This window comes from Sphaerodactylus townsendi, linkage group LG07, assembly GCF_021028975.2.
Source record: "Sphaerodactylus townsendi isolate TG3544 linkage group LG07, MPM_Stown_v2.3, whole genome shotgun sequence".
Classification (NCBI taxonomy): domain Eukaryota; kingdom Metazoa; phylum Chordata; class Lepidosauria; order Squamata; family Sphaerodactylidae; genus Sphaerodactylus; species Sphaerodactylus townsendi.
Window position 1 is genome coordinate 68,121,344 of NC_059431.1, and position 26,407 is coordinate 68,147,750.

Consider the following 26,407-nt stretch of genomic DNA (forward strand, 5'->3'; position numbering starts at 1 on the left):
TTTAACCGCCAACAACAAGGTACGCCTCTTTCCGAACCAAAGTCAACCAACACGCGCTCAAATCTTTCACAGAAGGAAAAAAAGAGGCGGCCCTTGGTGAGAAGCCGGCGACCCGGCCTTCCACCGAACTTTCGAATTCTATTGGCTAACGCTACAGTCCGTAAGCCAATGGCGATAGCCAAGAACGGGTAAGCCCAACCCAGTACATGCCTTCGGTCGGCAGTCCGCCTTTGAACTGGAAGAAAGTGCCAGTTTTGTACCTAGTCATTGGCTGCAACGGCCGTCACTCCCTTGACGCCTTAACCCGACTTAGTGATTGGTCCCGCCTAGGCGCGAAATGTAACGCGGGAAAGTCTAGGATTCGGTGGAGTTGGGGCGGCTGCTGCTTATCGTCTTTAGCCGCAGCTGCTGGCAGACTGGGAGTTAGTGTGCGGCTGTCCGCCGGCCTGTGACCCTGCAAAAGCTCTTTGCAGCTTCCCTGTAATGCAAGCCTGAGGCGTCCCTGCCGGACAACAGGAAGAGTCGGGAACGGCAGAACCAGGTCGGCTTGGAGAAGGGGGGAGAGTTCTGGCGCAGGATGTCTGATCCGCCGGGCCCTGCGCCGGTGATCTTGTTCTCAGGGAACTCGCCGAAGCGCGTCTTGGTCTCTGTCATCAAAACCACACCTGTCAAGCCGCCCCGCGGAGGCGGCGAGGAGCTCGCTCGAGCCCCGCCGCCGCCGCCCATCCCCACCAGCCCGGGCTTCAGCGACTTCATGGTGTATCCGTGGCGCTGGGGAGAGAACGCGCACAACGTCACTCTCAGCCCTCCGCCGGCGACGAATCAGTCGCTCCACGATGCAGGCGAAGGGAACGGTCGCGGGGTCCGAGACGTCGGTGGCCGCTCCGGCGCAGATGACGAGGATGCGGGCAGCCCGGACAGCGGCATCGGGAGCAGCGGGCATTCAAGGGTGAGCGCCTTTGGGAAAAGCCTGTGAGAGAGGATGGTTTGGTGACCAGTGGATGGGGGGAAGGGCAGGAGAGTTTCTGAGGGGGCGCGCGTGGCCGGCGACCGTTGAGGAACCGCTCCTTTTAAAGGGTCCTGGGGCTTTCGAACACTGCCTCCCCCCACGCTTCATTCCTCGAACCGCCTGAGGCTTCTAGTTAAGTCATTTCCGCGAGTGATTCACTCTCTTAATGACGACACCTCCGCGCGCCAAAACATGCTTTCTAATTTTTTCTGGCTTGAGCGCGCGCGAGCGAGCGATCGCACCATTAGCCGTAGAATGGGCGCGCGAATATACAGGTAGTGCCCACGCGCGCGTTGTTCTTTTTACTACCCCGCCCTCTTTCGTTTAGTTGCTCGTGCGCCAGTCTTTGTAAACGGTGAACGCTGTAGCTCTGAGGTTCCCGTTGCGTTAAGGAATACGTTGGCAGTCTCTCTCTCTCTTTTCCACCCCCACCGCCCCATTACAACTTGCAAGACAGGAAAGCCGAAAATTGGCAGAACAGGAAGCTTCACTTTTTGGAACTATGTTGACGGCCAAGAGCTAAGGTGGCATCTAGTTCAGTGTTTGTAATGCTACAAAGAGCCTAGTAGTTCTCTGTATGTGTCACAAATAAACTTCAAAAATTGTGCATTGTCATTGAAAACTGGAAATTTGGAGTCATGCTTAGTTATTGTCCAGAAATGTACCCAGGGCACCCACCAGACACTGTTTTTTCCCCATCTCTGAAGTGCCCCAAATTCAGCATTGTTGTGGCTGCTCGTCTTCATTTCTGCTCATTCATCATTAATGGGGGATGGAGTCTGGTCCTTTATCCTTGTGTGGGCCCAGCTGGTATCTGGCTGTGCCTCCCTAGGTGCTATCTGTTTGTTGTTCTTCACCCTGGTTCCTGTTTAGTTCCACTATATGCATGCTTGTAATGCCCATTGTGAACTTGTCTGCATCTAAGTTTCTCTGGACCTTGTTTTTCCAAAGTATGAAAGCTTACAGCTTTTCTGCCATGGCAGTTGTTAGATAAATACCTGTACTTGATTGTGTGTATTAATTTACTAGGATGGGATAAGAAGAGGCCGACCAAGAGCAGACACTGTCCGAGATCTAATAAGTGAGGGAGAGCATTCTTCTAGCAGAATTCGCTGTAATGTCTGCAACAGAGTCTTCCCAAGAGAGAAATCTTTACAGGCACATAAAAGAACCCATACAGGTAAATGGGAGTGTTCTGTTTCTTTAGGTAGATGAAGATTTTCTTAGCGCTAGGATTCTGTGCTTTCATGGGATACCTTGGTGGAAGACTGCAATAAGTTATTTTGAAGTTCTCTTTTGTTGCCAGTGTTCCAGGGTTATAAGTTATTTTGAAGTTCTCTTTTGTTGCCAGTGTTCCAGGGTTATAAGTTATTTTGAAGTTCTCTTTTGTTGCCAATGCTCCAGAGTTAAATGCTTCTAAAAGACAATGTTTTTGCTATGAGAAACATGCTTAAGCAGCAGAGGAACAAAAGTGCAAAAAAAAAACCTGAGCAAAGACACCTTACTTGTTCATTGTAATAATGACTGACTTAAAAACCCATTCTTAGTTTAGCAGATAAATATGTGCTTAACCAGATTCTTTCTGTGGAATCATGGCTCCTAATTTTTCTTGCACTGTAATCAGTTGAATTGGACTACTTTAAATAAGTCGACTTTACCAGTAATCTTTGACTGTCTTTGTTGCAAAATGTGACTTCCCTCCATTCCTAGCCTCCCCTTTCTCCTGAAAACACTGTTCCTAATGGTTAGGAGACCCAATGGGAATAACAAAGGTAACAGGGTACTGCAGGAAGAAAAATGGGACACACTTTACTTTTTGTTTCACGTTTACAGTTTTGGATCCAAGCCACATTTGGTACTTCTAATTTGTTGGATTTCTTTATTGAGCATCCTTTCATAGTAAATTAAACCTAAAGATGGATCCAGCCAACTTTTTCATTCAGTTCACTCCCAATTCCACATGGTTTTTGTACATAAAGGTACCATTATCCCCAACATATCTTTCTGGCCAAAGGAGACTCATCCAGCCATTTTCAGTAGCAAAATTTGAGAATAACGTAACAATACTGGTAACGATGGGACAGCTCCAGAATGAGCTTTAGATGGCTTAATTTCTGCACAGGGATGCCTTGCATAACTTCAAAGGGAGAATAACTATTCACCTTCTTTTTCCAGGTGAAAGGCCTTATTTGTGTGACTACCCTGAGTGTGGGAAAGCTTTTGTTCAGAGTGGGCAACTTAAAACGCATCAACGCCTCCATACAGGAGAAAAACCTTTTGTCTGTTCAGAAAATGGTGAGCTTTTTTCCTCATAGAAAGTGCTATGAAAACAGTCTGAGGTATATATATATATTTAACAAGGTGATGGCTTGAAAGGAGGTATATATGGCTGGTTTAACAACAGAGCCAAAGAAAAGCTGAAGTCTTACTGTATTGTCGAATGCTTTCACGGCCGGCTTCAACTGGTTGTGGTGGGTTTTCCGAGCTGTGTGGCCGTAGTCTGGTGGATCTTGTTCCTAATGTTTGGCCTGCATCTGTGGCTGGTATCTTCAGAGGTGTATCACAGAAGGATGATCCACCAGACCACGGCCACACAGCCCGGAAAACACACCAAAACCAGCTGAAGTCTTACTGTTTTCACTGCTCAGTTCCTATGCTTAATTTTTCTGTTGAAGTTAGTGGAGCAGAACTTGCTGGAATATTCACCAAGTTTTCAAAAGCAGAAGTATGTGTTTTGAAAAATGTTAATTTTATATCCTTTTAACCTAGGCCGTTTCCGCACGGCCCATTAACGACGGCCTGGGGGCGCTAAAAATGCCGCCCCCAGGCCGCCGTTCGCACAGGCGCCGCTGCTGCAACGCAGCAGCGGCGACCTGACTCCGCTTCCCTCCCCCCCGGGCGGCCTCAGGCCGCCCTAAACAACAACCCTTTAAAGGTGCTTAAACAACAACACCTTTAAAGGGTTGTTGTTGAGAAGCGTCTTCTTCCGGCAGCCTTGGTCGCTAACCGCGAACCGGAAGATGTTGCCCCTTCTGCGCCAGCCACGGTGTCCTGCATTAAATTAAGCCTGCAGAGTTCGCCAGCCATTCGTCCCCTCCAACCTCCAGGGGTCGGAGGGCAGCGTATGGGCTAATTTCGCCCAGCAGGCGACACGACGGCGACACCGGAGTGGGGCTTAGAAGGAGAAGAGGCGTCTGCCCGTCGGCCTCGCCGCAAGCATGCGGTCGGAAGCTTCAACACTTCACGCCAGAACTCTTGGCGGCGTGGGGGCGCATCCTGGCCGTGCGGAAACGGCCCTACAGTAGTGAAACCTCACTGGAATCCGTTGATTTAGGCAACTGAGAAGAGAGATACTTGAAAGGAATGCTCCAGAGTAGTTACAGATCCTTGGTGGATCCTTTTTTATAGAGTAGTTGCAGATCATTGGTGGATTCTTGGCACAGTTCAGTTCTGGGTGTAGACAAAGAATGCATAATTTTCTGAGTAAGGCAGATAATTGGATGGAGTAGAACAGTTTTGCAAGGAACAATTAGAAATTGGAGACCAGGGGAGGTTTGGTGGGATGGGGGCTACTATACATGGAATACCATTATTCTTAACAAATTATGTGTAAACAGTGTTTAAGAGTAAACATATGCTAGAAGCCCTGAAAACTTGTTTAATCCTGAGTAAGGAAAATCCTTTTTCTACATGTTCAGAAGTACTATTTCTTATACTCCAGAACTCAGTCTTAATAATGAAAAATATTTTGGGGGGTCTTGAGTGAGCCCTGGTAGAAATGAAACCCAAAACAGGGCATCATCTTCTCTTTGGTTTTGGCTCTTTCTGCAAATGTATACATGTCTTCTTTCCTGAGGAACAGGTATGGGAGAGGGGATATGTGGCTTGAAAAAAATGGTAAGGGGAGTACATAAGCAATAGGTTGATGACCAGTGAGAGTGTGACTAAAGGAAACTCCAGTGCAGCCTAGGTTAATTGAAATGGTGGGTTGGTTTGTGAATATACAAGGGATATTTTAAGATGCTATTGATTACTGAATCGTCAATTGGTGGCCAAATTGTGTAATTTCATTGTAATGTTGGTTTCCACACCCACTAGTCTTTTATTTATAGGACTAAATATAAAAATATTAAATGTGATAGTGCATATATAATACCTTTATCTTGGTGCTGAGTGGATTTTTTTCTTTTAATAAGGATGTGTAAGCAGATTTACACATGCAAACCGACACTGTCCCAAGCATCCGTATGCAAGACTGAGGCGAGAGGAACCTACGAACAGCCTGAATAAAAAACAAACAGCAGCTAATAAAGCTGTGGCTGAATGGCTGGCAAAGTAAGTTGATTGGTTTTATACTCATTGCTCCTTCTGAGTGGTCTTTCCTTAGCTTATTAAATAGAAAATCTTTACAAGAAGCTAACTGAACATAATTTTGCCATGACAGTGTTTAATGTTAAATTTCATCCTTATATAGATACTGGGAGACAAGAGAGCAGCGCACTCCTACATTGAGAAGCAAAACTACACATAAGCCTGATCAGGAGCAGCAAGATCCCATGGAGTATCTTCAGTCTGATGAAGATGATGATGAGGAAAAGAGTATTACCCATACAGCTGCCTGTAGCCGCCTTCAGGAACAGCGTGAACGCTTGCATGGGGCACTAGCACTCATTGAGCTTGCAAACCTGGATGGAGCTCCACTGCGACAGTAGTAGAAAAACTGAACCTGCTGATAAATGTACTGTGTTTTGGTACCTAAACCAGTTAGCTCCTCAGCATAAGCTAAGCACCTTATTCGCTTTCATAGGCTGCTATTTTGTAGAATTTATGAAGAATGTTGTTGCCCCAAGAAAAATGGGGTAAGAGAATTGCACTTTTTTTGTAAGGAAAAGTCAGACATAAAGCTTTTTAAAGTATTTTGTAAATAGACTGCGTAATGCAGGGTGAAAAATTCATGAGATAGAATGCTAGGTTTGCAAGGATAGGGCTGTGCTGCTATTCACAAGTACATGGAAGTCAGCCACTGTGCAATCAGGGGGACTTTCCTCCATGTAAAAGTGTTTAAAATAGATGCCAGTCTTTCTTGGATGCAGTCCTCACAGGAAGCACTTTCTGAACTTAACACTTTAGAATAATGGTACACATCTATTGAAGTTGGATGTAAGTAGGGACCTTGATTTTGAAACGTCCATATTTTACTTAGCATTACTGACAAGGGTCCTAGAACAGTTGTCTTAACCTTGTAGTAGCACTGAAGAACCGGGTGCTGTGTTGTTCAGGATCTTTACTGTGACTGCTGACACTGAGGCACTGGTGTGGACTGAGATCTTGGCAGTCTCTTGGTTGAGTAGCGCTTGTTCCTTTTGCACATTGTTGGACTTGCCTATAACTTTGTGATGTAATCTTGCAAATTCTAGGCATCGTGGTAACATCACATAGGGTGTGGAATTTTTTTTCAGACTTCAGAGACCCTGTAACAATGGCATTTGTGTTTTGTTAATAGGGATATTTGCAGGATAGTGTCGGTTTATAGTAAAATATTTTATAAGATTTATTAGCAAACACTAAAAGTACTGCTTCAAAACTTCCTTGCAGATCTTTTCCTTGCGTAACGCCACCTTATTGCTTTATTTCATAATTACATGCCAAGTTTGTGTTCACTAACTGTAGTACAGTTACTGATAAAGTTGCAAAAAGTATTGGCTATACAGCTAGAAATATAGGCTTCCAGCAGTAGTTGAAGTGTTAAATGTGTGGCGTAGTAGTTTTTTTTCCAAATAAAAATATGATGACTGCTTAGTGCTTTTTGAGCACTGAAAATAAAATAAAGTTTTAGCAGGATGCCTTATTGTAGTGATTTTAAACAAATTATCATATGTCAGATTTCTATCTTGATAGATTGTTCTTGTGTGGACAAAATGAGTAGAGGTGCGTAGTAGACAAAAAATTCAAATACTTGCTATTTTAGGAGGCGGGAAAGGGGGCCACTAGCATAAGTGTTTGAAGTGTCAGGTTCATGACCAGCTAACCTTCCAGTTCTGTTATTCAGACTGATAGTGGGTTCAGCATGCCTCATAATAAAAATAATTATGAACAACAGATTTGCAATATGAAAGTACAGATTACTTTTCTTAGCTGTTGATATATTGTTAGAATTGTGTATGCGTAAGGAAATGGCAGACAGGGAAGACCTTGAATGTTAGTGGAATTGAATCCATGTAGCATTGTCACTTGGCTTCCTCACTTCTGTGTGGCACCTCTATATCATTAAAACAAAGCACTTCAATTTGCGCTTCTGGTTACATATAAACTTAAAATTATTATTAGAAAATAGACTAAGAGTCTTCAAGCATCAACTTTGATGCCCTTCCTGGAGCTGACTTAGCTGGGAAAGACATTTGCACTTCACATAATTGAATTCATATCCTTGTAGAAAAACGTGCTAACTTATCACCAGTTATGCAAATAGGCCCCAGTTTTTTAACAGAATGCACAAATTTCTTACCCTTATCAATATCAAATAGTTACCCCGAGTGCATATTGAAAACATGTAGTTAATCAAATTGTTAAATTCTGCCTATTTGTGGGCAAGGTCAAGCTGCTTAACCAATTGTGTATAAAATACATCTTTGGAAAATCTTCAAGCAAAATAAGTTACATTTGTGGCTTAAAAAATCTTGGCTTTAAAAAAGGGTAGTTCAAGAACTGTTTTCTTCATATGATTAAGCTGTAGTTTAAAGCATGATTTGAAATGCTGTAATTTGAATAAGGTTTGAATAAAAAGTTGTCTGAACTTTTTGTCTTTGTGATATTAACATTCATGACTCAGCAATAATCAGAAGTTTACAGGAGCCTTGATGTATGCCCAGTGGTCTTGTGTTTATGCACTGAGTACTTCAAGGTAAAGCTCTCTTCAGTGCAGAAGATAATGGGAAACCGTTTACGTACGTCAAAGCTCTTGACAATTCAGTGTTCAAAAATGAAAGCACCGCTCCCTTAGTTCTGATATCATGCCAAATCATGATCTTCAGTTATAGAGCTTACAGTGAATTCTTTGGACTTATAGTAAACATCTTAGCAGTGCAGTCTTTAGAATTATTCCACCCTAAGCCCAATAATTTCAATTGGCTTAAATTGGAATAACTGCATTAGAGTGTGCTGTAAGAGATATTTCTTCTCAGAAGGCATAATTAGCTTGCCTAATTGCCAGCACACCATCTTTGAGTTATGCGTCAGAGGGAAATTCTTTTCTGCCCTATTCATCATTTTTATCAGACACTTTTATTTGATGATCAGTGATAACTAAAATAGCAACAAGTTCTTTATCTGTTTCCTCATTGAAGGGGTACTTCAGTCCCTCTTTTAATGGACTTTAGCTGGTCTTTTTCCTATTTGGATACCACTTCGAGAAGTAGCAACCAGAACTATAGTAACATTCTAAATTTGTATAGCAATATTAAGATACGGGCTGACTTGTTTTAAATTGCCTATTCTAATTTCTAAGACAAATTGCCTCTTTCAAAGTTGCAGTAAGCTAATAGTTTTGCTAAACTTTCTAAAACGCCAACTTGTTTGTGGTAGCAACAGCCAAGTCAGACTTGCATGAGCATGCATTTATAAAGAGGATCTTTGCTTTTTGAATTTCATCGCCCACATTGCTTTCTAATCAAGAAGTATGGAGTGCCCGTGCTGGAGTCTTCACTAAGTATCTCTTCGAACTCAACTAGTAATCCTGTGCAGATATATTGTGTTGAACCTTGCAAGTTTGTGTATTGGTAGCAATTAAATAGCTACCACGCTCCAAAAAGAACAACAGCCAAGTTTCCTGTATTCCCAGAGCCTAGCATACAGGTCCATGCTAGGAAAATGTGTGTAAATGGCTACTGTAACTTTGTAAGTATTCACAGAACAAGTTGCTGACAACCCTGTCTTGTCTCAAGAAAGGTTAAAAAATGGTAAGTGTAAGTGGAAGATCATTGAAGATAACATTGTGGAAAACTTTCCTGTGTCAAAATCCCTGCAAACAGCAAATCAGTCAACAAATCAAGCCACCTGTTTCTCCCTTGCTGAATGCTGAAATTCCCCACATTGTTGTGTTGTAAGTGTCTACTTCCCCCTCAAAGCCTTGCCACCTACAGCTCCACTCTAGGAACCCCACACTTGTGAAAAAGGCAGCTGCTAGGGACTGAGCATGGTAATAATACCAAAGGAGTAGCTGTGTTCCAACAAAAATGCAGTCTTGTAGCATCTAAAAGACAAAAAAAGCTTTTATTTATTTGAAGAAGCAAGCCTTTATTAGCATAGACAACAGTACAACAATAATAAAAAACGGATTAAAAAGCATATACAAAACAGGAAATAAATGTTAGGTCAAAGGAAATCTACTGGCGTTTGGTAATTTCCAGGAGAAAGTCTGCCACTATCATACAGAGAGAAGGATCAGGGTTGTCCAACAAGTAGTGTAATCTAATTAAATCGGGGAGATGGGGTAAATGTAAAGGAGTAAGATTCACATACTTGGATCTGATTTCCTTGAATCTGAGACTGTAGTAATTGGTGGGCCAGAGATTCAACTGAGCCATCGATCGTTACATGGGCACAATCTTTTAGCCTTTTCTTGCTTATTAAATCTGCCATGCAACAAGGCAGAAGGCATAACATTAAACTTGGCGAGCATTATGGCTCTCCTTTGAACGGGGTTTATTAAGCAGTACAGGTAGTGTGCCAAGTGGCCGCGTTCAAATGGGAGAGAAAAATACAGGGGGGAACACGTTTTCTTGGCTGCGGTGATTAGGGTAGAGAACTCTCTATCCAATAGTTGACCTTTTAATTTCCTATAAGCTTCTGAATAGTACAAGGGGCAAAGTGAATCCACTGACAGTCCAATAGAGGCCATTTTTTCTTCAATTATGGAAAACCAGGTGTTGGAATGGGTGTCAGAGAGCAGACGGTGGACCAGGAAATTACAGTCTGAGAAAAAATGAATTCGCAGCCAGAATCTAAAGGTCCTCAGCCAAGCAGCTGATTCCAAGGAGTTTTGACCTAACCCCAGACAAAGGGCTGCATACGGCACACAATTTGGGAGTCCAGTTATCTTGTGAAAAAAATTGGATTGAAGAGAATTCAAGGAGTGGTTAATAGCTTGAATCCAAATTGGGACTCCGTAAAGCAATCTCGAGGCGACTATGGCATTGAAAAATTTGAGGGCAGGAGGGATAAAGGAGTGGCCACTGCTGCAAAAGAAACGAAGTAATGCTGACATACTGTTAGATGTAGCTAGGAGATCAGCCTTCCTCTGGGTTGCCCATGAAAGGTTAAAGGAGAATGAGAGGCCAAGGTATTTATAGCACTTAACCTGTTCAATTTGGGTGCTTTTCATGGCCCATGTGAGCTTCTTAAAGCGCCTAGAGAAGACCAATATCTTGGTTTTTTCATAATTAATTGTCAGTCTGTTGGATTCACAGTAATCCACACAGCGCTTCATTAAGCATCTGAGACTAACTCTGGATCGAGAGAGAAGGACAGCGTCATCTGCACAGAGCAGAATTGATACATGGGATGTACCCAGTTTTGGGGCATGGCTGTTCACTGCTGAGAGAGCAGAGGGGAGGTCACTTAAGAAAAGATTGAAAAGAGTGGGGGCCAGGATGCAGCCCTGTTTGACCCCTTTGGAAATTGGAATACTGTCTGTCAAAAGGCCTTCGTGGGAACACTTGATCCGGCAACTGGTATTTGTGTGCAGTTGCCTAATTAGAATGCACCTACTCTTAACCACTACGCCACATTGAAAGTGATGCTGTTTCAGGGTGGGGGATAATCCACCCCCAAACAGCATCACTTTCAATGTTGTTGAACTAGGGACCCCAGATTCTCCCTTTAAGGTGGATTTAAAATGAGAATTTGGGCTCTCTAGTTTAAACACCATTGAAAGTGATGCTGTTTGGGGGTGGATTCCAGCATCACAGCGGCTGTCCGGGGGGGGGGGGGGGGGGGGGGGAGCGCAAAACTCAGATTTTGCACCAGGCTCCGTTTTCCTTCCATGCCTCTGCCCAGAGGGGCAGGGGAGGGCAGGGGAGAACTTTTGTTCCTCAGAAAGCAGGTGGAACTTTTGTTCCTCAGAATTTCTGACTGGCTGTATCTTTTAGAAGTAGCTTCAGTAACAGCTGCCACCATAGCAAAAGGCTCTTGCTTGTATAAGTGAAGTAACCTGAGTGTATGCAAGAAAATATTTTCAAACAATATGTTCATTATAAAAGACAATCTGTTAAACAGAACTGTTACAATTGAACCCACCACTCCATGTCACAGTTCCAAAGGCATCCTCAGGTTCAAACCAGCAGGGGACTCCTGGGTTATTGTAGGGTGCAGAATCTCTATCAAACTGACATTATCTCCCAGTCCCACCTAGGATTGCCAACAATTTGGAAAGGGGGTAGGGGAAAATGTTCCGCCCACTTAATGTAGACTTGATGCTGTGCACCAGATAACGATATTTATTTCCATACCATGAAAAAGCTTCAGCCTTCCTATTTGCACACATTAAATCGGTATTAAAAGGGCGGGGCACTTTTTTGCTCCAGGTTTCGGTCAACTGCCCACCTCTCCCGTCTTCACCCGATATCCCATAAACGCAAGGTGGTTGGGAGAAGACTGTGGCACAAAAAGTGAGCTGCCGCCGACTGCAGGAATGTTGCACTAGGAGGCGTCCTTGCCCAGGCCATCGACGTCCTGCTCTCTGGAAGTTTCACCGAGAGAAAAAGAGGGAGTGCAACACATTGCAGCGGAGTGAGTGGGGACAGGCTGGCCGATCGCGGTCTTCTTCCTGTTGGCTTCGTTTCCTTCGCCGAGGAGGGGCTGGCGACACTTTCCCCGGGCTGTAGCGCAGGGGCCGCGGGAATGCCTCGTTGCATGCCGAATCGTTCGGGGCTTGCTGTACGTGCCAAGAGATGAAAGCGGAAGAGGAGCCGGCTAGTGCTCCTGCTGTCGCCCCGCTGCCCAAGCTGCTCTCCGCCCTCTTCTATGGAGCCTGTTCTTTCTTGATCGTCCTGGTGAACAAGTCAGTGTTGACTACTTACAGGTGAGACAGGGAGCGCCCTGGAAGGCGGCGGGGCGCGCTGCAGGTGGAGCAAGGCCAATGCCTTCCTCTTGCTCCATTCACAGAATGGAGGTCCCATATCAGATTTCTTGCCGCCTCATATCAACAGACATTTTGTTGCAGTGTTGTTACTACTTCCCCTTTTCTAATTTTCCGTGATTATGGCCCCGCGGTTGAAGCAAACTGTCCATCTTTTCCTTCTTAATCTTACAGTTCCGTTTTGCAAGGTGTTTCAGTGGTTCTCTTCTGTCAGGGCGGTCCAAAATAAGTGCTGCTCGGTACAAGGTTCATTTTCAGAGTTCTTTACAACAACGTTCTCAGGGTGACTAGCTAGAAAAAGAGAGTGGAGACTGGAGAGTGAAGATTTTGTTCATTTATACCCTACCTTTCTTCCCAAATGAAGACCTACACTTCTTCTCTTCTCCTGTGTATTTATACAACAACCCTGTGAGGTTGTTTAGCCTGTGTGTGTGTGACTAGCCCAAGGTCACCCAGCAAGCATCCATGGCAGAGTGGGAATTCAAACCAATTTATAATGCCAATTTATAATGCCAATAAAGGCTTCTGGCTGATACTGAATTCAAACCTAGGTCACCCAGATCCTGATTTATCTCTAACCCCCAAATCATACTAGCTCTTAGTGGCTTGCACCAGATGGATGTAAACAGCCTAAAGTTTTCTTGGTTCAAGGAAATTAATTCTCAAGGCTGGTTTTTAAAATACTGATATATCAGTAAATACAGAATGCTATTTACTTGAAAGCCAGTTGGTTTAACATCCATGGGTAACAAACACTGAATTCACAGGTACCACTTTTTAGTCCCTGTCTTGCTGTTGGTATGCATTGTGAAAAAACAGACAGTTTTGAAGGTGCACATGATGGGGGCAGGGAATCAGTTTTACATCCCCACTCTGCCATAGAAATTTGCTGGGTGACCTAGGCCTGTTACTGTCAGCCCAACGTATCTCACAAGGTTATTAATTAATTAATTTTATTTATTGTTTTATAACCCTCCTGTTCCCAATCAGCAAGTCTCAGGACAGCTTCCAACAGCAATATTTATTTATTTATTTATTTTTATGTTTCAATTTATTATACCGCCCCATCCCCGGAGGGCTCTGAGCGGTGTACAGCACAATACCTATCATATACAAGTAAAATAACTAAAACCATTAAAAGCAGCAATAGAAAAGAGTAAGTATAAAGACTAAAATTAACTTGCAATGGCGTCCGACAATTCCATTTCCAAACCCTCTTTCAGGGAGGGAAGATCAGCAAATCCCAGATAGCAGAAGGCACAGATGTAAAAGGCCATGGGGGGGGGGGGGGCACCATCAACGGCTGGTTCCTCCAAAGGCCCGGCGGAACAACTCCGTCTTGCAGGCCCTGCGGAATTCGGTAAGGTCCCGCAGGGCCCGGACAGCTGGTGGAAGAGCGTTCCACCAGGCTGGGGCCAGAGCTGTAAAGGCCCTGGCCCGCGTGGAGGTCAGCCGTATCACCGAGGGGCCAGGGACCACCAGTAGATTGGCCTCCGCTGAGCGAAGAGGCCATATAGGGACATGTGGGGCGATGCGGTCCCGAAGATATGAAGGTCCCAGGCCGCGTAAGGCCTTAAAGGTCAGCACCAACACCTTGAAGATGATTCGGAACTCTACTGGAAGCCAATGCAGCTGGCGCAGCACAGGCTGGATATGATCCCAGATGGCACTGCCTGTGAGCAGGCGCGCAGCTGCATTTTGGACCAGTTTTAACTTCCGAATCAAACGCAAGGGAAGGCCCGCGTAGAGCGAGTTACAATAGTCTAATCTGGAGATGACCGTTGCATGGATCACTGTGGCCAGGTCAGTCTGGGAGAGGAAGGGGGCCAGCCGCCGGGCCTGACGAAGATGGAAAAAAGCAACCTGAGTTATATGGGCCACCTGGGTCTCCATTGATAGAGACGAGTCCAGGTGGACCCCCAGGTTGCGTACGGAGGGGGTCGGTGCCAATGTGACCCCCTCCCACACCGGTGGCTGAAACATCCCCCTCTCCCCCTCATGGCCCAGCCAGAGGATCTCCATCTTCGATGGATTCAGTTTTAACCTGCTCTGTCGCAACCAACCAGCAACCACCTCCAAACAATGCTGTAGAGCTGCAGGGGCGGTGGCTGTTCCCCCCTCCATCAACAGAATGAGCTGAGTGTCATCCGCATACTGATGACAAGACAGCCCAAAACTCCGTACCAGCTGAGCAAGGGGTCGCATGTACATATTAAATAACAGCGGGGATAATAATGCCCCCTGGGGTACACCGCAATAGAGCGGGCACTTCCAGGAGGCCTCATGCCCGCGCCTCACTTGCTGATTCCGACCCCAGAGAAACGAGGCAATCCATTGAAGGACAGTGCCCCGCACTCCAGAGGCAGCCAGGCGGTGGGTCAAAAGGTCATGATCGACCACATCAAACGCTGCGGTAAGATCTAACAGTACCAGCAGCGCCGATCCGCCTCGGTCAAGCTGCATACGGAGTGTATCTGTGACAGCGACGAGAACAGTCTCCGTCCCATGCCCAGCACGGAAGCCGGACTGGAAGGGGTCAAAAGCCGATGTGTCATCCAGGAAACCTTGAAGCTGCTCCAGCACCACTCTCTCAATTACCTTCCCCAGAAACGAAAGATTCGAAACGGGGCGGTAATTGGCCAGATCCCCAGGATCTAATGATGGTCTTATTAAGAGTGGGTGGACCACTGCCTCCTTCAGCCCATCTGGGAAAACTCCTTGCTCAAGGGAGTTATTGATGATACTCAACAGATGGGGCCGTAGCTCCGCTTGGCAGGCTTTCACAAGCCAAGACGGGCACGGATCCAGAGGACAGGTAGTTGGTCTAACAGCAGCTAAGGTCCTGTCAACAGCGGCTTCACAGAGCGGGGAAAACTGGGCCAAACAAGGGCCTGAAGATGGCAAGGGAGTCTCCAGTTCACTAATTGTAGCCAACGTGGAGGGAAGGTCACGGCGGAGTGACGCAACCTTATCCGCAAAAAAGCTCATAAATGCCTCACAGCTAATATCCAATTGAGAATTTGATGACCTCTCTGACAAAGAGGTCAATGACTGGATTATACGAAACAATTGAGCTGGGCGGGAGCTAGCGGACGCGAGGGAGGAGGAGAAGAAGACCCTCTTCACTTCCTTCGTCGCCATCTCATAGGCTTTCATAAACGTCCTATAAGATGTTCGCGCAGCTTTGTCGTGAGATTTCCTCCACACTCGCTCTAGACGTCTAAGACCCCGTTTCATCCAACGCAACTCCTCCGTATACCATGGAGCGCGTCGAGAGCGGGGGCGTAGAGGACGCCGGGGGGCAACAACATCGATGGCATCGGAGAGCCGGGCATTCCAGTCCTCCACCTGCTCATCGAGTGTGCTGGCGGGTTCAGGGTCCCGGAGAGCATTCAGGAAACCAAGTGGATCCATAAGTCTCCGCGGGTGGGCAAAAATCGGCCCGTCGCCTAGACAGGGGTGTTGCGGCAAGTCCACCCGGACCTTCAAGGCATAATGGTCGGACCATGGCACTCTATCAATAGAGGATACGACCAAGTTCATCCCTGACCCGAAGACCAAATCCAGCGCAGTTCGGCCTCATGGGTGGGGCGAGTTTATTAAGGAGAGGCCTAAGCGTCGCCATGGATGACACTAAGTCCGCGGCCGCTAGACATGAGGCGGCGTCGACATGGACGTTGAAGTCCCCCAGAACAATAAGTCTGGGGAATCGCAACGCCCAGTCCCACACCACCTCCAGCAGCCGCGACAGGCTGTCTCCCGGTGCGCTAGGCGACCGGTACCCCAGGAGAACAGCCAACCTCTCCAAGGCCAACCACTCCAGGCCGCATTACTACATTCCATGCACCAGTGGACCTCCGGGACAGTGGACTGCCCTAAAGGGAATAGACTCTCAATGGATGAACAATGCCACCCCACCCCCCCCCCTCGCCCTGTGTTGCGCGGATCGGGTGAAGGCACGGCGCTTGAGAACCCGGGGGCGCTGACTTCGCCCAAGGCGCACGGGTCTCACCTTGCGCATTCCAGGTTTCGGTGACAATTCCGCTGCCAGGTCCACCTGCTGGGCATCCTTCGAAGTACCGGTGGATCTTACTTTGTTGATTGGTAACCTGGCATTGATTAAATACCTAAGCAATGTGACGAAGCAGAGTGTCCCTGATCCCAAATTCCACCATCGTTTCTTGGGATAGGTCGGGAGGCCAGAAGGTGGGGACGAAAGCATAACTGTATCTCGCATGCGTCTTCTATCCTTCATACGTGGTCCGCCCAGTTTCTACCATGGCAATATCTACTCCTATCCCACGTCAAAACAGGGATCCCCAGCCCCAAAGTTGGTGCCCCCATAATTATGCAACTTCCCTCTATCTAAAAGCCTATGAATCTTAGTCCTCAAGCCCTATCTATATACAACCTTCCAGGAAGCTGGACAACTAACTATTACTCTACAACTAACGCCCTATGATACAAACAATAATAAATTACAAAAAAACATTCCAATTGCAACAATAATCCCTGGGCGCTACATGAGAGAAGTGTGTAGTAAGGTTGGGAAGCTGAGGATTGAAAGAAGCGCTAAATAACAGTGAAGGTAGGCTGCTTTCTGTTTGTAGATTTCCAGTAAAACTTTGTGGGAAGTAGTGGTAGGTGTAGGAGATGGTGAAAGTGCTAAGCAGCCGAGACGTAAGGGGCGAGGGGCTGACTTCTCACCTGCCAGTCGGCTCATGCATGAGCCAGCTGGATCAAAGAAAATCCCCTAGCAGAGTCGGGTGGATCTGGGGCCACAGTCCAGAATAGTGCAGCCAGGGGGCCCCTATCCTTAGCCACCTTGTTTCAGTCCTGGGGCAAGGGGTTCTAGGTCCCGGACGGCTGCTTCCTGGAAACGCAATTCCTGCTCCAGCTCCTCCTACAATGGACTCAGCTGGCGCCGTCAGGGGGAAGATGGTGGTGTCATCAGATATCGATGTCTTAACAGCTCCCCGCCGTATAAATGGCCCTTCAGGCAGGATCCGCAACCTGCCCTGTTGGAAATGCCTGGCCTGTTGACTCTCTACCAAAACTCCCCTTCCGTTGGTCACCAAGATGAAAAAACATAAAACGCAGCCATTGCTGTGAAGAAAGATGTGGTGGAGTAGGGAAAAGTCACTGCTACAGAGCATCAAAGAGAGCAGCTGCCACCAGCTCTCCAGGTAAGCCACACTCCCAGAGCCACAACCTGCCCGGCTCTCTCACAGCCGGCTTGTGATATTCAATTAAAGCTACGGCTTCGTTGTTCTTCCTGGGCTGTGTTACTGGCCCCACAGATAGCTCCCACTGTTCACACCACTGTTCTTGTCCTGATTTTAAGACACCCCAAAGCCGTATCTCCAGTGTCCTCGATATTAATATAACCTCCAAAGGACCGAAGTCATCCCAGAGACCCACGACCAGGCGGTCTCCTCCAACAGGCTTCTGCGCAGTTGTTATGCCCCACCCCTGTTGGCTGCGGGGGTGCCGACACGACGAGGTCTTCACTTGGAGGCAAGATGGGGTCTCTACCACCAACTCCCGATACTGTTGCCCCCAAGCTGCTCTGCCTGCGAATATTGCGCTCAGCTCCCTTTGATCGTGAAGTTCTTGGCTCGGCAGGGTCCAAGTTAGAAAATGGAGGGGAGTCTCTGCCACCGACTCCCAATGATACTGCTGCCGGAGCGCTCTACCCCCAGTCACCAGTCCACCAAGCATGGGGGAAATAATATGATGAGGGGAGCGAAAGTCATTGCCAAAAAGAGGGCGAGGAACACAGGGGAGGCAAGAAACATGAAGCTCAAAGTACCTCATGCCGTTTCGTTCCACTTCACCTCTGCTTATCAGGCTTGGTGAGTTTCCAGCAGTCACAGCTCTTACAGTTGCAATTTCACTTGTGGTTTTTCATGCCAGTATAGTTCAGTATCAAAATGTAAACATATCACTCCCTCTCCAGGCTAAAAATGTGGGAGGAAATTAGCTTAAAAACTTATAGTAACGGAGCTCTGCTGCCGAGCATCCGTTGCGGGCTCCATCTTATCTCTCATTTGACCCAAACTGGGGGAGAGGGGGAATCTACACATGGATACTGATTCTTCCTAATGATGAATTGATTCACAAATGATCATAGGCTGATGACCAACAGTGACCTAGAATTCACAGTCTTCCAAGGAGCTGAGACAACGAAAAACCCCAAGAACGTAAAAGAAAACCAATAAAAGATAAACAGGAGAAAGGGAAAAAAGAGAAAGGAGAGGAGAAGGGAAAGGAGAAGGGAAGGGATAAAGAAGGGAGGAGAGATGGGTGGGAGCTGACCTATTATACTGTTTTGCTGTCTCAACCATATGTCTGGCTGTCTTAAAGGCCCTTCAGAACTTACCTAAATCCTGTAGGTCTGGGTCTCACAAGACAGAGAATTCCACTAGGCTGGTGCCAGAGCCCTGGTGAGGACAGCTGAATAGTTCTGGGACCAGGGACCACTTGCCTTAATGCAATCACTCTTAAGGAAGCCAAATGTTGTACCTTAGGCGATAAAGAAGCAGATGCTTCATTTATTAATTGCCTTGTGTCACTAAAATTAGCACTTATCTAAGTTAAGATTATTATTATTATTGTTGTTGTTGTTGTTGTTGTTGTTGTTGTTGTGGTTATGGTTATGTTTTATTGTTATGTTTTATTTTATTAGTTTGTGCCCTTAGGTTGATGTTGACTGATCTTGGATCGTAATAAACAAATTATGACAGGGTTATTAAGATAAAATGAAGGAGGAAAAACTGTAAATATGAAAATAAATAAGTACACGTGCTTCTAACATGGTTTCTTTTTTATTTTATAATTTTTATTGTATCATTTGAATTTTACAGTTTATAATAATTTCCTTCTTCATACATTTTCAAACAATACACTTTCCCCCTTTTCTCCCTCCCCCCGTTTCATATCTTGCTGCAGTGGTTTTGCTCACACAAATGGCAAGGGTAAGTTCATTCCTTCTGTGAGCCTTCTTCTCTCCTACATTTTCTTCATTGACTCGAGCTTCTTTCATCCAGTCCACGTATATTATCCATATCTTCAAAATTTCATTCTGTTTATCTTGCCACATCTTATTTTTGGTTAATATATCGAAAATATCAAGTGTCACTTGTTCCCAGATATAATCTAGCCATTTCTGTAATGTCCATTTTTGCTTTTCTTTCCAGCCCAAGGCTATTGTTGCATGGGCTGCTTTAATCATTATTTTATACATATAACTATATTTTTTATCCACCCCTCTATCCTCCATTACACCCATGAACATTAAGTCATTATTTAAATCAATATTAATCTTAACCAGTTTCTCGATATATAACAATACATTTGTCCAAAAATTTTTCACTTCTGCACATTCTATCCACATATGGCTATAATATGCCTCTTGGTCTCCACAGTGCCAGCATTTTGAACTAAGACCTTTTATCACATATGCTAGTTGTTTTGGTGTTCTGTACCATTTTAATATCACTTTTCTTTCTAACTCCATATATTTCTCGATCTTTATATTTTTCCAACTATCTATTAATTTTTCAGTATTACCAATGTCTAGAAATCCTTCCTTCTCCCATTTTTGATTCAATATTCTTATCATGAATTCCTTATCATCTACCATATATTTGTACATATGCCCTAAAATTTTCCCTTTACATGTTTCATATAGTTCCAGACATTTCGACATTATATATTCTCCTTTTATCCGTGAAACCTGTATCCTTTCCCAAATGCCTCTCAAGACCAACCAGTTCTCGTTTCCTCCTCTCTCTATAAAATTTTGTAATGTCATAATTTCTCCTCCTTCCCTAATCAAATTTGCCACAGTTTGAATTCCTTTTCTTTTCAATATTTTTATCACTTTTTCCCCTCCTTTTCCAACCACACTTCCCAAAGGTGCCACATCCAGGGTGCCAGGCATCCATTTACCTCTCAAATTTTCCCATATATCTAGCAAGACCTTTCTTGGTCCTATTGCTGTTTGATTTCCTTTCTTCAACTCTTTATTAAAGATACCATGGACACCAACTCTTTTGTTTATTTCATTTTCAAACTTAACCCATTTTTCAACATTATCCTCGTTTATATTCATCAAACTCTTAATCTGAAATGCTTCATAATATTCTTGCATTTTTGGGATCCCCCAACCTAAGTAATTTTTTGTCACATATATGATCTTATTCATAATTCTTGGTTTTTTATTATTAAACACCCAAGCTTTTAGCTTTCTCTCCCATTCCTTGAATTGCTTCTTCTTAATTTCCAAAGGAAGAGATCAAAATAGATAAAACATTTTCAGCATTATACACATTTTTAATGCTTTGATTTTTCCTGTGATCGATAATGTCTTCTATCCCATTCTTTCATTTGTTTTAATATTTTTTCCATCTTGCTTCATAATTATATTTTCTAACATGGTTTCTGAATTGACTGTGTTAGGATGCATTTTTTATTTCATAGGTCACAGCTATATATTAGTAAAATATCTGGTAAGCTAACATTGCAGATTGTGAACACTACAGGTTCCAGGTTTGTCTTGCTTTTCTCTTTCACACCTCTCAGATTAAGGGTTAGTCCATCCATATTAGTTTCTATGATACGATGGAGACTCATCTGATTTTAGAAGCTAAGGATTCTTGAAATCAACAAAGACATCTATGTATTAGCAATGAACTTTAGCCCAAAATAGTGATCAGGGAAAATTGAGTTCAGAGATATGGACTGCAGAACAGGAAGTTTTGGTAGAAGACAGCAGCAGTTCTGGGCATGGACATATTGCTGTGCTGTGGAAATATGGATTTGCTACCTCTATGCATTTTCTGTTATAGGTATGGCCAGAGGGATCAGTTGCCAGGTGCAACCAGCCATGAAGATAAACAAAATAAGGATGGGCAAAATAGGACAGGCCCAGGGGAAGAAGTTAGGAGTAGTCTAGTTCCCATGTTTAGTTTTTTAAACTGAAGTTTTCCCTTAATGGAAGCTAGAGCCAAATAGAGCCAACAGCTTTAAAAGAAAGATCTATTCCGAACACTCAGAATAATGGAAGCCCTAACAATAAGGGATTTCAGAGGATGCAGGTGGGAAAGCTTGGTTATGAGTTGGTAATGAAAACAGCTGCTGCTTAGTACTGACAATACTAGGAAAGTTAGGCCATTAATTTTGGCTTTTCTCTTTGAAGTGTGACTTGTAAACCCAGCTGCTTCTGTCGATGGAAGGCCATCTGGCCACTGCCCTGGATGTTTTGGCTCAGTCTTTGAAAGCCATGGCAGGATGGTTGTATCCCAGGAGGCTGAAATTAAATCCAACAAAGATGGAGGTCCTGTAGCTGGGATGGGATGCGCCAGATCAGGTGTTCCGTCTGTCAAATTTGTTTGGTGAGGCATTAACATCTGCCTCCTCTGCTAAAATCCTGGGTGGCCTTTTCCGCACAACACAATTATAATGTCTTGAGGATGTTATGAAAAGAATTTTGGGGAGGATGTTTTCTATGTGAATGAGCTAAACCAACCCAAATAATTTTCAGGAGCACGTTTTCAGAACATGATATAAAAGGTTCCTGCAGACAAAATCCATGAAAATTATTTTTTAATATAATGTTTGCAAAACATTATAATTGTGCTGTGTGTAACAGGCTAGTGTGATTCTGGAGTCCTCCCTGTCTATTGAGGTCCTGGTCACACAGGCGTTTTCCCCACAGCCAGTATATCCTGGGATAAGGAAGTGAAACATCCCAGTTCGGCCATGACTTCCGCATGGCTTCCAGGTCTAACTCAGGCCCGCCCCCGCGAGATTTCCCTTATCCCGCGCCTTTCAAAAAATGATAAAATTGGCGGTTCTTTTTTTAAAAACTGCACTGCTCCCATGCAAACACTGCAGGAGACAGACCAGTTTACTTTCCCGCCTCACCGCCTGCAGCCAATCAGAACATCGGAAAAACAGGACAGTTCACACATGTGCGGCAACGTTGGCGAGGAAATTGAAACTAAACTGGGGGCTATGCAAGTTATTCCTCCTGGCCTGAACATGCTGACAGGCTGCCGTGTGGAGGGAGAAACCGGTTTTCCCCCAGGATATTTTGTCTGTCTGGAAAATGCCACAAACAACCAAATTGGATGGGTGCTATGTGGTTTCCGGGCTGTATGGCCGTGTTCTAGCAGCATTCTCTCCTGACGTTTCGCCTGCATCTGTGGCTGGCATCTTCAGAGGATCTGATGTTGGAAAAGCAAGTGGAGTATATATCTGTTGGAGTGTCCAGGGTGGGTGGGGAAACCTTGTCTGTGAGTAACAAAGGCGGCAACCAGGTCAATAGTTGAGGGCATCTGAATAGAAGTATGAGTAACAATGAAGAACACCTTCCCTCTAGATGGCTCTTTATCTTTGTTCTTACCATACATCAAGGGAACCACTGATCGCATTATGGAAAAACTGGATTGAAGAAAGCACAACCTACCAAAACAATCTACAGGACCCACTCAAGAAAATTCAACAGATGCTACTGCTTCAGCAAAGGGATAGAGAGGGATCCTTTAGCTACTCTTCGCAGGAAAGTTCATCAAGCATACCCAATGCAGCTGTGGACAAGTCTACATAAAGGAAATCCACCAAACGCATGGCGCTCAGATTAACGACATTATCAAAGAACCACGGTGCAAAGGCAATTCGCAGACTATTATTTTCAGCCAGAAAAAATCAAAGCAATAGCAGAACACATGATAAAGTTCCAATAACTCTTGGACATAGAATATTATTTGAAAAAACAGAAATTCTGGACCACTCTGAAAGCCACTCATGTCAGACTGGCCACAGAGAAGCTAAATTGAAATCCATAAGCACAATGGACAATTTTTAACAGGAAGGAAAGAAACCATGAAAATGAACAGAAACCTTGAAGCTGCCAGTGTTGAAAGAAATACCTAGGGTCAAGACTGTGTCAAAACCAGGCTCCACTACAAACACAGGGATTTGACCGCATAGACAAAAAAGAAACAAAGGCCAGGATAACTTCCTATTCAGATGCTCCCACCAGTGCACCTTGGCTATCTACAGGTAAGTTACTCCCAGGCTATAGTCTTCATTGTTACTCTCATACTTCTATCATTCAGATGCCCTCAACTATTGGACCTGGTTGCACGCCTTAACTGTGCCACTCGCTATCAGACAAGCAATTTCCCACCCACCCTGGACACTCCAACAGATATATATACTCCACTTGCTTTTCCAACATCAGATCCTCTGAAGATGCCAGCCACAGATGCAGGCGAAACGTCAGGAGAGAATGCTGCTAGAACACGGCCATACAGCCCGGAAACCACACAGCACCCAAGTGATTCCGGCTGTGAAAGCCTTCGACAATACATTAAACCAAATTGGACTTTTCCCATCTTTGTCAGGTCAGGCAGTTGGCCCTCTATCTCTCCTGCCCAGACCTTGCCACAGTGAACCATATGATAGTCACCTCCAGACTGGTTGGATGTAATTCTCTCTAAACTGGCCTGCCCTTTAGACTGCTCTGGAGATTGCAATTGGTCCAAAATGCAACTGCAAGAGTGCTCACCAGGACTCTGGTGAGGGAGCACATAAGACCTGTGCTCTATCAGCTGCACTGGTTACCACTTGAATTCCAGATTGTCTTCAAGGTTTTTATGTTAACCTTTAAGACCTTGAGAGATCTGGGACTGTTGTACCTTTGGGACCCTGCTGTCCTCCAACAGCAATCTCTTAGTGATCCATGCCCCCAAAGACATCAGGTTGGCTTCCTCAGAGACAGAGCCTTTTTGTCTCTGGCTCCTCCATGGTGGAACACATTGCCGGCAGACATCAGAACTTTGCAGTTTTGCAGAGCTTGCAAAATTGAAATGTTTTGCTGGGCCTGTAATTGATACCATATGGAGTATGAAAAGCTATATTGGCCCCGCTCTGCACCACCTCTTTGAGTAGGAATGTAAGTTTCCTTTATATTTATTAATTAAATTGCCATCAAGGAAATTTTATGCTGAATGTTTTAATTGAAATTTTATGCCTTATTGATTTTAATATGTTTATAATTACGTATATCAGTCACCATGAGCTCAGCTTAGGGTGGGGTATCAAATAAAATAAATAAATTGGTATTACTTCTGTGTTGACTATGGATTTGTGGGAGCTTTGTTCTGTGATATGGTATCACAGAAGATGTTCAGCACATCACAATCCCTCAGGTAGATTAGGAAAGTAATGGAATTTAAATTAATTTAACTAATAAGAAGAAGAAAAGTTTGGATTTATATCCCCCTTTCTCTCTTGTAGGAGACTCAAAGAGGTTTACAATCTCCTTGCCCTTCCCCCCTCACAACAAACACCCTGAGAGGTGGGTGGGGCTGAGAGAGCTCTGAAAAGCTGTGACTAGCCCAAGGTCACCCAGCTGGCATGTGTGGGAGTGCACAGGCTAATCTGAATTCCCCAGATAAGCCTCCACAGCTCAGGCGGCAGAGCAGGGAATCAAACCCGGTTCCTCCAGATAAGAATGCACCTGCTCTTAACCACTACTCCACTGCGTAGTGTATCCTCACTGTTAGGCAGCTCTTTCTACAGTACTGCTTTGTCTGTGTATGATAAACAAGATCACCAGTTCAGTATGGGACTTGAATTCTCCTGGAATAACAACTTGATCTCCAAACTACAATGAGGATCCCCTGGCTGCAGGAAATGGCAGCTTTAGAATGTGGACTTTTTATGGCATCCAAGCTCTGCTGGGATCCATCCCCTTTCCAACTTCCATCATCCCCAACTACTACCATCAAATCTCTAGGCATTTCCTAAGATGGAGTGGCAACCCTAAAGATAAAAGAGGAAGAAAATGTCATGTTGAAGAAAAAAGCTTTGTTAGCTACCAAAATGTACACAGCAGTTTTCACTTATATACATTTCCAATAATTCATCTTTTTTTATTGGCTTGAAAACATAGTACTAAAAATGCAGCTATTTCCATATTTTTACTGTAACCCTCTGCATTTGACTTGCACTACTTTTTTTCAAAGTAAACTTAAGAGGAGCCCAGTGGCCCATCTTGTCCAGCATTATGTTTCCCAGTGCCCATCCCTGTTAACTCAGAAGGCCCACAGTTACAGGGACCAAAACTTATTTCTGTTTTTTCTCCCTGCAAATGGTTCTTGGATATTTGCTGCCTCTGAACATGGCTAATAATAATGAAATATTCTCCATGAATTTATCCAGTCTCTCCTCAAAGGTTTTTCAGCTGGTGGTTCTCTCCATATCTTGTGGTAGCTGATTTGGGATATTTTTTAAATTGTTTATTTAATCTGCTTTTATTTTGCCCTTCCTTTTAGGAACTTAGGGCAGCGCTTGAACTCACTCCCCTCAGCATATTTAAGCGGCAGATATCTACAGATCCCTTATCACCTGAGAATTTGCCCTTGTTTGCAAAAGGCTATCGAGACGGTGGAACATATCCTCCTGAACTGTGTTTTTTACTCTGCACTAAGAAACCTTTACATTGATTCTCATGTATGGAAATGTCCTTTTCTTTCCGATAAGGATAAGACCTACTTTTTGCCCTGCAATCTCTGTACGTCAAGGTCTCTAGATGTAGCAAAATTTTTAGTTTCAACCCAGCAATCCTGTTTTAAAGACAGCTAAATTAGCCAAATATTGTATTTAGCTTGCATCTTGATTTTAAGCCATAATATATATATTATTTCTTTTTAATAACTGTGAATTCATATGTATATTTTCTATGCCAATAAAACGTATTGATTGATGATTGATTGAAAGTAGAGCAGCATACATCATTCTCCCCACCACCATTTTATCCCCACAAAAACCCTGTAAGGTAGTTTAGGCTGAATCAGAGTGACTGGCCAAGGTTTCACAAGCTTGAACCTGAATCTCCCAGTCTTCCTCCAGGACTCTATCCACTATACAACACTGGCTTATGAACAAGTCAGTTTTATCTTTCAATGACTTCTGAAAAACATTCTTCCTTTCTAGTGCAGAATCAATAACTGACCTTTTAAATAACTGTAAGCTGATAGGTTTTGTTTTCTTTCTGGAATTTGAGTGGTTGATGCACATTAATTATCTTGTTTTAAAAAGACTGCTTTTTTTCTTTTCAGATTTCCATCTCCATTGTTTTTGGGAATTGGACAGGTATGTACTACACATCGGTGAACTTGGCAAATAGACTAATCTGCAAAACCAGATTTGGCCATTGTTAATTAATTGGTGCCACTGTTTTGCATTGA

General features: G+C 44.4%; 2 protein-coding genes across 3 annotated transcripts in view; both read left to right on the top strand.

Annotated features, from left to right (window-relative positions):
* Positions 1-322: 322 nt before the first annotated feature.
* ZNF367 (zinc finger protein 367) lies at positions 323-7,802 on the top strand. Its single transcript, XM_048504804.1, has 5 exons — positions 323-949; positions 2,039-2,189; positions 3,185-3,304; positions 5,206-5,344; positions 5,484-7,802. Exons 1-5 carry the CDS (start codon positions 578-580, stop codon positions 5,719-5,721), a joined length of 1,020 nt encoding a protein of 339 aa, XP_048360761.1. The 5' UTR covers positions 323-577; the 3' UTR covers positions 5,722-7,802.
* A 3,872-nt stretch (positions 7,803-11,674) lies between these two features.
* SLC35D2 (solute carrier family 35 member D2) overlaps positions 11,675-26,407 on the top strand; it is a 36,841-nt gene continuing 22,108 nt past the window's right edge. For both annotated transcript variants that reach the window (XM_048504142.1, XM_048504143.1), the window contains exons 1-2: positions 11,675-12,086; positions 26,279-26,312. In XM_048504142.1, the coding sequence (XP_048360099.1) occupies positions 11,956-12,086; positions 26,279-26,312 (165 nt within the window). In that variant the 5' untranslated portion in view covers positions 11,675-11,955. The remainder of the gene's footprint in view (positions 12,087-26,278; positions 26,313-26,407) is intronic.

Excerpts from the sequence above, each read along its gene's own strand:
- ZNF367 (XM_048504804.1), top strand. The coding sequence starts at position 578 with ATGTCTGATCCGCCGGGCCCTGCGCCGGTGATCTTGTTCTCAGGGAAC. Across the intron at positions 950-2,038 it reads GGAGCAGCGGGCATTCAAGG|GATGGGATAAGAAGAGGCCG; the intron begins GTGAGCGCCTTT and ends TTAATTTACTAG. Across the intron at positions 5,345-5,483 it reads GTGGCTGAATGGCTGGCAAA|ATACTGGGAGACAAGAGAGC; the intron begins GTAAGTTGATTG and ends ATCCTTATATAG.